Raw genomic sequence first — 15,191 nt, forward strand, 5'->3', positions numbered from 1 at the left:
TGATTCTTCTTTGGCATTTTTTTATAACCTTCTCTAATATTTTAATTTTTTTCAACTCGTCTGTAGTATATTTTGGTTCTGTGTCTGATTCACTGCCTTTTTCTCGTGTTGATTTATCTTTTTTAAGTTTAATTATGCGTCTACTGATTTCCTCACGAACTTCAAATATAGTTTGGTAAAATTTAGCTCTTTTATGAGTTATATTGTTCACGCGATTTCGAAGAAAAAGTATGAAGTCTTTATCATCTTTGTTGAATGAATCAAGCTTGTTGTATTTCTTTTGCAACTTTTCAAGAATTACTTTAGTTTCTTCATCAGCCTTTTCATAATTAGCACAGGCTTTCAGAAAGTCTTCAAAAACTTCATCCGCAGAATTTGAATTTAAAATAATATCTTTGACAATTAAGACTGGTTGAATTCGCCTAACAGTTTTATCGCTCACTCCTGTGTTTGATGGAGACTTGGTCTGCGATTGTTTTTCAACTTCATCAAAATATTTTGATGTTCCTGCCTCAGACGATTTAGAGTCCATTATCAAATTACAATTATTATCTACACGATGACTTTCAGACTTATTGTCGATACTAAGACAGGAATTCATGCTCAATGAAGTTTTTTTCAAGTTAGAGTCAATGCGCACCTTAGATGTTTTTTCGCTATCTTCAAATTTAAGTTTCTTAGCACTAGTGCCATCTCCAGCTGGCTCAAAAGGGAATTTTCTTTTCTTCTTTAATGCCTCCTAAATAAAAATTTTAATTGTAATGTGTAACTGTTATCACAACTGTATGTAACTGTTATGTTTGTGGTACATGAAACCTTCTCTATGTAATATTCAAAAGAAAAACTCAAAAAAAATTTACCCGGGTATGCTAGCTTCAGTGTGCAACAGAAAGGTAAAGTTTATTTAAGAAGATTTACTACTTAGTACAGGACCTAAAGCAAAAAATCATTGATTTAAAAAAAATCTCATTTCAGTGGAAGTTTTTACCTAAGAAAATGAGAGGAAAGTGGTGGAATTACAAAGTTGAACTTTAGGCATAAATGAATCATTAGTAATATTGTTGAAATAAATCAGAAGGTGCCAAAAACTACTTTTGGGCTCAAAAAGGGCAAAAACAAAAATTAAATCGAAAAAAAGCTGCCACTTGTAGCACTTGAAAGACGAAAAGTATTAGCTTTTAACAATAATTTTTAAACAATTACTTTTTGCGTGTATAATGAAAACTTGCGATTTCATTGTTTCTGAAAATTGTATGTACAGAGGAAAAAATGAACAAGCAAAACAATTTTAACAGATACTTCCATGGTTATGCTGCATAATAAATTTCTTATTAATTAAATGTATTTGCAATATAAATGTTGCAAACCATGCGTTAATTCAAAATATTTAATACGATTTTTGTTTGTATTCATAAAAAAGGTGATGGATTATTTTGTGAATTCTAGAGCGAATTTACAACTTAAAATATTTATGATAAAAGACAAAATACAGAAGTAATAGATATTTGAATCCCATGAAAACCGTATGGAGAGGAGAAAAATTTTCTGTATGTGGTAGAAGTCATGAAGTTATCGAATGGCCAGTTCATCTTGAAAACAGATAAAAAACTATTTTTAAAGTAAATAAGTTGAAAGAATCCATAAATTACTGAAAAAATCCTTTAACAGTTTTGTTTATATTAAATAAAGACAACAATTTTATAAAAAGTATTTATTACGTAAATATTCTATGTTATTACATTTTGATAACGAAAAAATAAAAATACGACAATAAGAAAAAAAACATGACCATAAGTCAATATAAAATTTTTCTCTAAAAAAACAAAGAACATTTTCTATGTTATAGAAAAAACTAGTTTTTTGAGTTTGAAAAATTTAAAAACACATGAAAAATTTTTACAAAAACATTTCAAGGCTAGTGCTAAGGTTCAATAGATAACAATTCTTTAAGTAATAAAATAATTAAGGAAGCAATAACTGTTATAAAACTATTCAATCATGAAAATTTTTGGCGTAGTTTTCACTTTTCATAATATTTACAGTGATACAATTTGAAATCAATATGAAAATTACATCTCACAAGAATTTTCGAGTAATAAAGAAATCAATGCACTTATTTGAGCATGGTCTTTAAATTGAAAAACAAGACATCAACATTTCACACCTCACTCATTTTAAAAATTTAATTGATGGTTACACATTAAATTAATTAATGGTCCAGCTGGTGAGCCTGAAATATTTTCTTATACAATTTGTAGTTGATAATTTTATTCAAACCTAAAAAAAGTTTTTTCCTTAATATGGACGTTCAAATTACTATTCGAGTTATACAAGAATGAAAATATACCCTTGAAACTGAAAATATGACAATTTCAATTTAAACAAATAATCTTCATTCAACTTATCTTAATTTCTTAAATTATTGTAAAAAATCGAAAGTGAAAATAGAAAATTGTATTTTGTCAGCAAAAGATTGTTTTCAAATACTTAACAATCATTTAAACTTAAATTTAAATAGAGCAATTTTTACAATACATAATAAATTTGCAAATTTATGGAATACAAAAATTTTGTATTCCATCTAAGGAGGAACTAACACTAATTAAAGTGAAGATAGAGTAACCTGTAAAAGTGTTGTTAATATTGATATCGCTATTTATATGTAATGAAAATAACCGTTTTATAACTATTCAACATTTGGTACATTTATAATTTTACATCTGAAAAATGTAGTATTGGTTTTAAAAAAGTTATAACTTCGAATTGACCGCAAGTTAGAATTCTATAGTTAACGACTTGATAAAAACGTTTTTTTCCAAGAATGATTAGAAAGTCAAAGTTTTGTTAATATCTTATTAGATATACCTAATCTATTATTGATACATGTTGTTTCAAAAATTTCGTGGTTTTACTTATCTTCAGTTTATCATAAATCACTTATTATGCGTGGAAATTGTTTTTGTCAAATTGTTAACTAGAGAATTCCATATTAAATTTCATTTGGAATTCCAACTTATCTTTAAAAACTATCCTTTTCTTTCACTGTGTAGTAAGCTTAACATGTTATACGATTTTGTAATTTAATTTGTTTGATTCAAATATATGTTAATTCAATAAAATATTAAAAAATCGCCGAAAAATTGCCATGAGCCAGGTCTGACATTGTAATCGCCAGCAAAAGTAAAAAATCGAAATTTTGGCGATAAACTGGCATTCGACCACCTACGAAAATAAGTAATGTACATAAATGAACATATGACAGCTCGAAAAAAGATGTATAGATTTATAAATAATAATTTAACGTGACAGTTTATCTCGGACGGAATTGAGTTTATGGAAGGTGTGAATCAGGCCCTTGTTCTTGTTCTGAGCGGTACAAGCTAACCAAAGCAACTCCTATAGTGGGTATACTGTAAATCTAAGTGCATATATAGTTTCTACGCACTTAGATTGTGACATCTTTTAATACACACTTTTATCTACATAATTTTATGCGTTTTAAGTGTATAACTCATGATAAAAAGCTTTAAAAAATTTACATACTTAAGTGCACAGATCTGTGCACTTGGGCTTGTAGTTTATATCTATATGTATGGCCTCGGTCATATTTACAAATATGTTGCCTGCAGAAGTTATTCGGTTAGCTCGGAGCAAGACTACGTGTTCCGTTTTAAAAGCCAGAGTCCTCCAAAAGCACTGAATCTCTAAGCCGAACAAATCTACTGAAGCTAGCATTTGGTTATTTTTGTCTACAGCCATTGTTTACGAAAACAAGAAGTATTTTTTCATGATTAAGAGTGTAAAAAATGTTTAATGTGTTCAAGTGATTCAAATTTTCAATGGCAACATCAATTTGCACTCCCTTCATAATTGTAAAGCAACTTGACAGTTTCAGACTTGTATATTTATAAAAGAGGATAAAGAAGGTAACACAAGACATTATTGAAATTTTTAGATTATGGGAGAATAAATATTTTTTTTTACCTTTGACGAAGTGTTGTCATGTGTTCTTCTTTGTGAAGCTTTAGGTAATACAACCTCATCGTCAGACGAACTGATAGTAATTACCTCACTCATTTTTAAGAATATTGTATATTCGTTAAACACTTTAGTTATATCAAATAATAACTGCAGTCAAAATTCAAGTCTTTCTTGACCCCAACGTCAATAGTTCTGGATAAGTCTTAACTTGCCCAAATTTAGAAATCGCATTCAAACAGCACTTTTCACAGGTGTAACTTGCTTTTTGGCGTACTGTATACGATAACAAATAACAATAGGTACTACCGATTCTACTCAAAGGATATATAGGTATACACACGTACTATAAAGTCTGACTTTTCTGCTATACACTCAGCATGCCACGAGGCTTTGAGTAGAGAATGAGAATGGCTGCTACCGTTTATATACATATATATATGTTTCAGCTACCTGGCTAGCATGTTATGAGTGGTGGAAGCATTGCATGATACATATGAGGTGAAAATAACCGCGCAAGCAAAACAAAGAAAAAAACTGCCATTGAAGTACCTGAGTAAGCGATATATCGCAAGATCGATACTGTCTGGCGGTAAATTCAAACGTCACACATTAATCTGACAACCCTGTACTCTCTATGCAATTTAAATAAGGCGTGTAGTTATATCAGTTGACTTGAACCAACTGGTTACAGTTTCAATCAACTCATAATTTTCATCCAAAAAATGCTGACAACTTAGTGTTATAAGTTTAAATTATCAGTAATCACTAAAAATTACATTTTACTAGAAATAATGACTTTTGAGCTTACCAAACTATTTTATAAGTGTGATCTAGTAACATGATCTATGATTAATATGAGTGATCTATGATCTAACCTCTTAAAAATATAGGGTTATGGGGTTATTGGCACTTAGGGTCAAATATCTCAATAAAAATTAAAGAAAATCTACGATTTAATGAATTTTGACTTTTGGTAACTGAAAATAATCTTATATAAAAAAAAAAAACTGTAAATTATGTTATACTTTTCGTCTTTACCGCCACAAGTATTAAATATGGTGGAGCCAATTAACGCAGAGCAGTACTCCCTCTCCATAAGTCTAGAGGCTTTGAAGCACTAGCGCCAAACTCTTCGTTAAATTGGATGAGGTGGCAATTTTTGTAAACCTACCTAGACAGGAGGCTTTCTCTGACCAACGCTGCTGCGTATAGCCTGCAGGGCTCTCGCATACCTATACACTTTAAGTATACATATAGGTATGTAATCTTGTCTGTCGCGAGAGCACGAACGAATGCCCATGCAAAGAGCGCGTATAGTATACATATATAGTACACACGCGAAGTATATCTGTGTAAAATCTCGTCTGTCGCGAGATCGGCTGAAAATGCTCACCCACAAAAGTGGCCAACGCGCCATAAGAAGTTTTCACATCAAAAACTGTTGGACATCAAATACAATTGATTAAATTTTTTTGTATTTCGTAATAGCATAATAGTATACAAAATGTGATATGATTATTACTTATGTTATTATTTTTTTTTTCTACCTTATTGTTTTATAAAGATACTTTTTAAAAATTTTGTCATCGTAAGACCAAGCTGTTGCGTTGACTCTGTATGAAGAACGAGTTTTTTCTACGCACAGCAGGTACTGATGATAAAAATCGAGGCTGCAGCTTGACTAAAAGCAAAACAATACACCACAGCTGAGCTATATTCCATGGAATTGGAGAAAGACGATCTGCCGAGTTGATAGATTAAGATCCATATTTTGTTTACGCATACATACACACATCCGTGATACATAAGACATTGCAAGAAGAAAAAACAGCTAGTATAGGGATAGAGTTTCCTCTACGTAGGTACAGCTTTTTTCAAGTAGACCACATGTGTTTTTTTTTCCTATAGGCTTATTGATGTGTAGTATTGAAAATGCAAGGCCAGACGCCTGTTGCGTCGAACATTTTTCTAAACATAGGTAAAACTTTAGATTAGATTCATCGATTTTAAATGCTTCGATTTCACTTGTGCTCAAAATTTTTTTCGGAAGGTAAAAGTGGGTGATTTCTCACCAGCTGTTCTCCCCCAGAAAGTATATCATTAGTAGGTATGCCGATGACGAAGACTTTAATGTGTCAGGTGTTAGAAGAGTCTTTTTGTTTGACGCGCTGATGGATGTATTTTGCAGGTACTATAGTAGGTAAAGGTATACCTACCGACGCAACGGCGTAAAGGGGGTTAAAGAGCTGCAAGACTATACTAATAACTAGTGAGGGTAGTTTTGATCTTTATTGCCATATCACTTGATAAAATAGCGTGATATCTGTTTGGCTCATTTTTTGTCACCAGTCAATTGTCCTTTCAGTGGTTCCAACATTTCTGTTGTTTGCTCGATTTGATTCATCATTTCGGATCAAAGTCATTTTCATATTATTTTGCTTTTTTATATACTTGGAACACATAAATGCAAATTAATACATAAAATACGTTATCGCAGAACTGAAACTATGAAAAATTAACTTTAAAAAACGGCTGACTTGGAGCTATAAAGCGAAGACCATGTGTACTTTAAATCATAAATCTGTACATAATCATTTATTTCCTTGTAATATGTCTGTACTTACTTTTCGTCATGATTTAATAGTATCGGAGCACAATATTTCCCCTAATTAATGTCATAGTTTAGAATGATTTGAATATTTTCGAGACTCTTTCAACGAACTTATATATAGATATACAAATTGGGATGCCATTATTTAAAAAAAAAAAATCTTTCTAAAATTTTTATAATTATGCAAAAAAAGTTGGATCTTTACCTACAAATGTTAAGGATATTCAATCTGTCCAAAAAATATATGTGTTCTCGACAACGGATAATGAGACAAAGTGCCGCTTTTATCATAATATTCTGCTTAACAAAGTTTCATAATATTCTATATTTTTAACTTTTTTTCTGGAAACTCAAGGTTGCAAAAAACTTTAAAATTAAATGTTACTTTACTCAAAAATCTTTTTCTTATTTTTTTATGAAGGCAATACGCGTTCATCAGTCTTCAATTGGAAGTCAGAATAGTGATTGATTTATTGACGTGGATGCTTGGATTGATTTTCGGTATTGTCTTCGGATTGTAACAACACTAGTCTAGTTACAACAAATATAGTTTTCTGGATAGTATAAAATACATTGAACTTACATTAATTTATTTTCTCAAAGTTTGGTGCTTGTTTAAACCATTGAAATAGAATAAATTGATGGGAAATTTTCCGCTCTACACGCTCATGTTTTTATTTTTACTGTAGCTCTCAATGTTACTGAGAAGTAAGCAAAATAAAATTCAAATGCGATTTTAAAATTGATCTTACACTCAAAAACTTTATTAACTTTGTTTGTCGTAATCAGCACGTTGAATTACATAAAATGTCAAAAACGCCTTCTTCTCCCGCAAATTTTTAATTTAGAAGTTTCTTGGTTGGTATTCATCTCCAGGCAATAGACTAATGGGACTAGCAAGAGTAGCAAGTTGGCAACAGCTCAGAAGGCGCTAGAAAGAAGAACCTTTAGAGTGAGGCTGAAGACGCCATATTATCTGGACCGTATCTTCGAGAAAAGTGGTGGAGTCTTGGTGACTGGGAGAGAAAAACACAGATTTACACGCATACATATACACATCTTCGCTTATTGGCTTGCTATTTTCTCAGTTAGTTCCGAAAACTGTAGAACCAATCAGTGACTTTTAGACACTTTAGCTACACCCCTATATTCGCACCAAAAGGTATGGGGTTCTACAAAGATAAACGATACATTTGGAGTTTGCAAACTTTCCTTACAAATCTCTTACAAAAAAAACATTTTTCTCATGCGCAGTTAAGTATTGTTTAAGAAAAATTTTTAAATTTTGATTGTATCGTTTGTTTCGGTGGAGCTCCTAGAAGCGTACATGAAAACGTGCTTTAAGTAATCTGCTTACATAAAGCGTTAAATTCTATATTCTTGCCTCAAGGCTAACAAACACGCACTTCTTACATTACTGATAAGTGGTTCTTATATAGTTAGTTTAACCGAAATTCATCTTTTTTTTTTTCATCAATCAAAAAAACCTTGTAATACTGGTATTTTTATTAGAATGTTCGATTAAAAAATTTAGACGGTAAAAATGCAGGAATTCCATGCAGTGAAATGGACATATCGAGTCATCAGATTGCGTCTTCTAGCAACACGTCTACAGAGGACAGTCAGTTAAACCAATGGAGATTACCTGGCAGTTATTCTCCGTTCTTACCTGACAAAAATATCCTACATCTGTTTTGCATATCAACATATGTAGAATCGTGGGTAAAGTAGTCGGCTTACATGGAGAGTTTCATTCTATATTCTCTACTACTAGACCGAAAGCCACTCGCGTCTTCCATTACTGATAAGAGGTAACAATAGAGTAAATTTAACCAAAATCTACATTTTTTTTCACTTATCAACAAAACGGCGAAATATTAGTATTTTTATTAAAATGGCTGACGAAGATGCGGATATGCAAAATGATGAAGGCGATAATATAGAACATCCATTGATGCTCAATCATTCGGACACGTTGGGTCATCAGATTGTGTCCTTCAACAACACATCTACAGAGAAGAGACAGTTAGATCTTATAAAGATATTCGGTGATGATTCTCTCTTCCCATCCGACAATAATGAGGTAAAGCCAGTAGCAATTGTGAACAAATGTATTTTTTTGTGTTTTTATTATAAATTCATGATAGTAGTGTATTTGTAGGAAGTCCGTCAGAAGGTAATGGATTGTACACATTTTTCCCTGGATTCAATTAACGCCACCGTACACGGAAAAATTCTGTCACAGCTAAAGGCGGTGCAGTGCTGCTGGCGAAAACAGCGTGCGTGGTGGGAGCGCAAAACAACGTGCGCAGACAGCAAAAAAACGGTACGAACGCACACGTGATTTCGAGCTGCAGATGCACGCTCTTTTCCCGTGCGAGCCACTGAAATTTCGACTGAGGGGCTCCGGTATAGTTCGACACTTTTTTATTCTTATGTATGGAAGTTCTTTGTCTAACTTTTTTTTTCTAGTTTTACTTTTTAAATATTTAATTTTCCTTGTGTCAAACGCTTAATATAAGTTTTAAAATGTATACGCTGACTAATCTTATGTTCTGCTTTGTCAACAATTTTGATCAGATATTTAGTACGTAAAAAATCTTGACCTGTTAAAAGTCTCATAATCCTACCCATATCATACTTATAAAAAAATTTTTAGTGTCGTCAGTTTATTCGTTCTGTGATTGGTCGTAACTAGTCTTGGGAACTTTAATTTGTAAATAAGATTAAATAATCAGTAGTTACAATTTCTGGATTGAATGAAAATAAAAACTGCATATTATATAGTTCCCAATTATCCAGTTGTTATAAAAAATCGGGAAATTAAGCATTTGTTATTAACTGTCAGGGAACTAGTCGAGATACCTGCAGGGGCGAAGCCTATACTACTGTTTAACTTACATGAATGCAGCTTATTTTAATGTTAAAAAATATGTTCATTAAGACTTCTGTGTAATTTTTAGATCTATGATGACACCATTACAGTTACGGGTCAACTAGAAGAGAATAAAAACGACTCATTCGATACTATGACCATCCCACGTAACATTTTAGAAAAGAATGATGTGAAAAAAGTTGAGGCATGGCTTAGAGATGACAAAACCTTGTTTACATCTCTTCCAAAAAAACATGGGCCAGTTGTCAGTAAATAGACTGTTACCAACATTAAAAATATCAGCTTATTCACGGTCACCCTTAACAAAAGAAAATGTATAAAAGAAGAGAATAAATGATGTCACTGCATTACCTCATCTTTTTTTATACGAATTATCAACCAAAGCCATTTAAGATATTATTGTTTGGAAAACATTAATACAAAGATAAATATTAAAAATTAAACGTTTTATAATATAAGTTGAGTAATGTGCTTATACACTTGTCGATCTACTAATGCCAAGTACAATTTTTTGATTTTCATATAATACAGATACTGACTGTTTATGAGTCTACTGCAAAATTACCTATGATGCAAGAGAGAAGGTATACTAGAAGAATGTCTTCGAATAAAGAGTTTAAAACTAAATTTAAAATAACCACTGTACATTTGAGAAAAAAAAAAAAAAAAAAATTGGCGGTACAATTGTAAATATATAATTTTAAAGAAACTTCAAAAGTAAGTAAAATTTTTGTAGGCAAACGAAATTTTTTTTGTCCTGTTGCAAATTATGACTTAGTTATTGTTTGAATAAGCTTTGAGATTTCATATGTCTCATGGTAAAATTGCAATAGAAAATACTTTTTTTTCTGTTCGGTGCAAGGCACCATTTTTTCTATATCATGATATAAAACAAAAACTTGAAAAAAAAATTTTTTTTCATTTTTAATAGCAAAAAACGATTTGTAATGTACTGAATACAATATCTTGGCTGTTTTTTTTATGTATGTGATCGAAATTAAGTAAATTAGTTTTGGTGTAAAAAAGCACTTACGTTAAAACAAAGTAGTTGAATAAATATTGTTTGTATTCAAATTTATAAACAGTCTATAATATTTTTAATGACAGAAAAATTAGCCAATGTTTCAAACTTAAAATTTGACTGTTAATTGTGTATTATTTATGTGATTAAATAGACATAAATTTACTCACATGTATCAAGTGCGTTCTCTTTAAATCATTTAAAAATGCAACAGTATTTGAGGTGTTAACCGACTACCGCATATCCCGAGTAATGAAAATATGAAAATTTTCAAAGTGAAATTTTTCTTTTTCTTGGAAAGAAAAACGACTCTTTCAAGTTAGGCACTTACTCACCAAAACTCCCTCGACTTCCATGACATTGAAAAAATACTTCACGTGTCTATTATAAAAATATCTGACGACCATTGCATGATACTTTTGGAACGTGAAGTCCCGCAGATTATTTATTAATTTAAAAAAAATGCGTTTTAAAAACCAAATTTTTTCCTCTAATGACTCCCATAAAATTTCGTGATATATTTAAACATGCGAAAAAAATTGCGCTGGAAAATAAAAATCACACGAGCGCTACACAATTACGGAAGTATTCGCGGCCTTGAGTGCCGTCGACGTTGTTACGTACAAGTTTGTTTTTCGATGAACCATCGGTATACGAGGAACAAAGCCGCTTGATCTGCTATTACTTATTTTTATGGAAATTTTTTTTCATTCTTATCTCCCAAATATAAAGATATCATTTCGAACGTTATTGGCAAAGTGATACAAAATTTTTTTGATGGTCTTGATGCCGATCAGGAAAGATAACAATCAGCTGTTTTGTAGGATCATCGTTGTGGGCCACGAGAACTATTTTTACTATATTTTTTAGATTTTTAAAAATTTTCTATCATCAAATTTATGTATTTATGCACGCTATTATTTCCTGTCATTCTATCCCCATTCTGATTTTCACACCTGTTTTGGTTCTAAAACTTCCAAATACGTTTTTTTTATTAAATAATATTTTTTGTAATCGTCTTATTAACGCTATATATACCAAAATGATAAACTAAGCATTTAATGACTAAGTTTCTTTCCAAATAAACGTTAAATTTATAAAATCTGAATTTATGACTTTTAAAAATTCCCGGGCTATACTGTCAGAAATATGGCACCTGGCGGACATTTTGTAGGTTGGAGTGTCACAATTAAATGTTAAATTATACGTTTAAAGTTTGTAACTACAATTTTTTTTTTTTCTACTATACATCGTTGTGGCAAGGATGATAATTTAAAGGGCAACCAAATCAAGTGGTTGATTGGTTATATTGAACTGGACGCAATTAACAATACGAAACTGCTTAAGCCCATGAGATTGAGAGAGAGGTGCACGAAAGTTACACGGTAGATACCTGTCTTTCACTTTTATGAGATTGTGTCGTTCTGTATTGTAAATTGCGTGCTCCATGCGACTGCACTCTAAGACATAATATTGTAAATATACTATATGGTCATCCCCGACCGTAAAGTTTAATGTTTACGTCGCATAGTAAGGCGTAAAGCGACAAATGTATGGCCACTGGATTTCTTTATGTCCGCTGAGCGAGACGCTTCTACGAGGTCCATGTTCTCAAATGCACTCTGATTATCTATCCATATGTATGAGATCTATTACGATTATATGCATCTATGTATATGTGGTAGCCAAGTGTTGTGTTGTAGTTGTATTTTTTTTTCTTACGGCCAGACACAGGTGCGCATTGTCTTTTCACCTTTTCCATGCCTTCTGCTATCCGCCTTTATCGTTGCGCCGAGTTGTTTCACGCCTATATTAATTGTAGCGTTGCCCGATTTATTATCTTCTCTTACTTATGGTTTATCGTATGATCTGTTTCTCGTCTCTCGTGTACGTGTAATCAAAATCACCACTACTTGCTTTTTTTACACACTTTACTTCAATTTTAGAGTTACTTGTAGGTAATGGTGAATATAAATTTTTGTGGCTTTTGGACTGATACCTTGAAAGTCTCGCGCTTTATATAAAAAAGCACATATTTAAGACATGGACTGGAAAACCAAGAATAAAGTATCGTTTAATAAAAGTTTTTTTTTAGTGTACTTTGAAGAACTATCAAAAAAATTATTACTCTTTACGGTTCACCGAGCGATTCATTTATCCCTGTGTTAACGAAATCAACTTATTGAATAAACTTTTGTTTACGAGATGACGAAAAAACGTATACGTCACTCCTCAATGCTATAGGTGACTGATGGACGGCCGCGTGAAGTCGAGGGCGACATCACGCGGCCGTACATTAGCCACTACGAACTCGTGACGTAATGTACTAATACATTCTACATCCACTTTGCATATCATTCATCCTGGGGGCATACATAGAATCGTGGCTGAATTAATTGACTTATATAAAGAGTTTCATTCTGTATTCTGTGCAACAAGATGGAAGACACGCGATTCTTTTTTTACTGATAAGAGGTTATAATAAAGTTACTCTTGAACCACAATTCACATTTTCTTACTACTCGAGAAATCCACGAAATACCAGTGTTTTCATCAAGATGTTCGAAGATTTTCCAAGACATCGAGAAGAAGATGGACTAAATTTAGAACCTACAGGACGGCCCGAGTGTCAGGATGTGTCGGGTAAACAGATTGTGTCTCCAAGCAACACGTCTACAGAGAGACAGTTAGTCCTTACAAAGATATTCGGTGATGATTCTCCCTTCTCATCCGACAATCATGAGGTAAAGCCATGAGCAATTGTAAACAAATATATTTTTTTGTGTTTTTCTTACAAATTCATGATAGTGGTGTATTTGTAGGACGTCTATAAGAGGATGATGGATTGTGCACAATATTCCCTGGATTCAATCAGCGCCACCGTAAGTATGGAAGTTCTTTGTCTAACTTTTTTTCTAGTTTTACTTTTTAAATATTTAATTTTCTTCGTGTCAATCGCTTAAAATAAGTTTTAAAACGTATGTGCTGATTAGTTTTATGTTCTGCTTCGTCAACAATTTTGATCAGATAAAAATCTCTACCTGTTAGAAGTCTCATAATCCTACCTTCATCAGACCTGTAAATAAATTTTAATTTCCACCAATATATTCGTTCTGTGATTGGTCGAGACTAGTCTTGGGAGCGTAAATTTAAAAATAAGAATAAATAATTGATAGAATAAGTTTTTTTATTGAATAACAATAAAAACAGTAAGTTTTGTAGTTATAAATTTTTTAATTGTTTTAACAAAATCGGGAAATCAAACAATTGTTTTCAACTGTGAGAGATTGGATGCGAGAAGCGCGCAGTACTATTTGACTTATATGTATGCAGCTTATTTGAGTCTGGAAAATATGTTAATTAAGACATCTGTTTAATTTTTAGGTCTGTGATAACTCCATTACATTTACGGGTCAACTAGAAGAGAATAAAAATGTCTCATTCGATACTATGACCATCCCACGTAACATTTTAGAAAAGTATGATTTGGAAAAAGTTGAGGCATGGCTTAGAGATGACAAAACCTTGTTTATATCTTTTCCAAAAAAACATGGGCCAGTTGTCAGTAAATAGACTGTAACCAACATTAGAAATATCAGCTTATTCACGGTCACCATTAACAAAAGAAATTGTATAAAGGAAAAGAATAAATGATGTCACTGCTTAACCTCATCTTTTTTTATACGAATAATTAACCAAAGCCATTTGAGATATTATATTTTTAATCAAATAAATACAAAGATAAGAATTACAATTTGAACGATTTATAAAACAAAGTAATTAATAGGCTCATACACTTGTCGATCCACTAATGCTAAGTACAATTTTTCAATTTTACACTTAAAAGAGATACTTACAGTATCATAGTCTATTGCAAAAAATCTTATGACACAAGATAGAAGGTATACTTTCAGTACATCTTATAAAACTTGCTCTTGATTTTTTTGTTATAAATAGTTTTACAGACTTTAAGTTATTTGACGCAGCTGAAATATTGTAGCTACAAAAAAAAGGGTTCAGCTAAAATATTTACATGCAAAACTTTATACAGTAAATATTTAAGTAGACAGGACTATAGTAACGTTGTTCTGGCTTTTGCTATGCCAATAAATTATTGACCATGTACACACGCAAGCAACATACAATAAAATACGAAAAATTGTTCATATAAAAAAATAAAATAACCTTTATGACATTTTTACCATTATTACCGAAAAATGGGCACCACTAAAAGCGCAATATTATAAGATAATATGTTGTTATTATTTTAAGCAAACACCAACGGCTACGTTTGCACATCATTATGTGTCAGCTGGGCCTCAATCGCGTTGCAAAAACGGCGCCCTCCAACGAGAAATTTGATAACTATGTGGGCCTAGCATGATATCAGTATATCTGTATAACCGATTACAGTCAAGTTGGTCGGGCATATAGATATACTTACCGATACGCCAAGCAATCAACACATACACAAGTATCTCACTTACAGGTATTTTTTTATCTATACCAAACTAATGATTGAAATTTACTATTAAACAAGCCGGGCGTTAAGAGCTCAGTAGCTGCGTGGTTAAATGCGTATGAAAGCTTTAGCTATCAGATATTGAGTTGCCAGGAGGTCCGGGTTCGAGACCCAACCTTCGACGTAATTTTTAGCGGTGTTGGGTAGAAATTAATTAATC

The 15,191-nt window shown here is 31.9% G+C and overlaps 1 protein-coding gene across 1 annotated transcript; it reads left to right on the forward strand.

The window, feature by feature from the left end:
• The first annotated feature begins 13,049 nt into the window (after window positions 1–13,049).
• LOC106642358 (uncharacterized) lies at window positions 13,050–14,082 on the forward strand. Its single transcript, XM_089597755.1, has 3 exons — window positions 13,050–13,253; window positions 13,332–13,391; window positions 13,894–14,082. Exons 1-3 carry the CDS (start codon window positions 13,068–13,070, stop codon window positions 14,080–14,082), a joined length of 435 nt encoding a protein of 144 aa, XP_089453881.1. The 5' UTR covers window positions 13,050–13,067.
• Window positions 14,083–15,191: the final 1,109 nt, after the last annotated feature.

Source organism: Copidosoma floridanum, unplaced genomic scaffold (assembly GCF_036245765.1).
Source record: "Copidosoma floridanum isolate Cflo_tuat_1 unplaced genomic scaffold, Cflo_Japanese_pri ptg000035l, whole genome shotgun sequence".
Classification (NCBI taxonomy): domain Eukaryota; kingdom Metazoa; phylum Arthropoda; class Insecta; order Hymenoptera; family Encyrtidae; genus Copidosoma; species Copidosoma floridanum.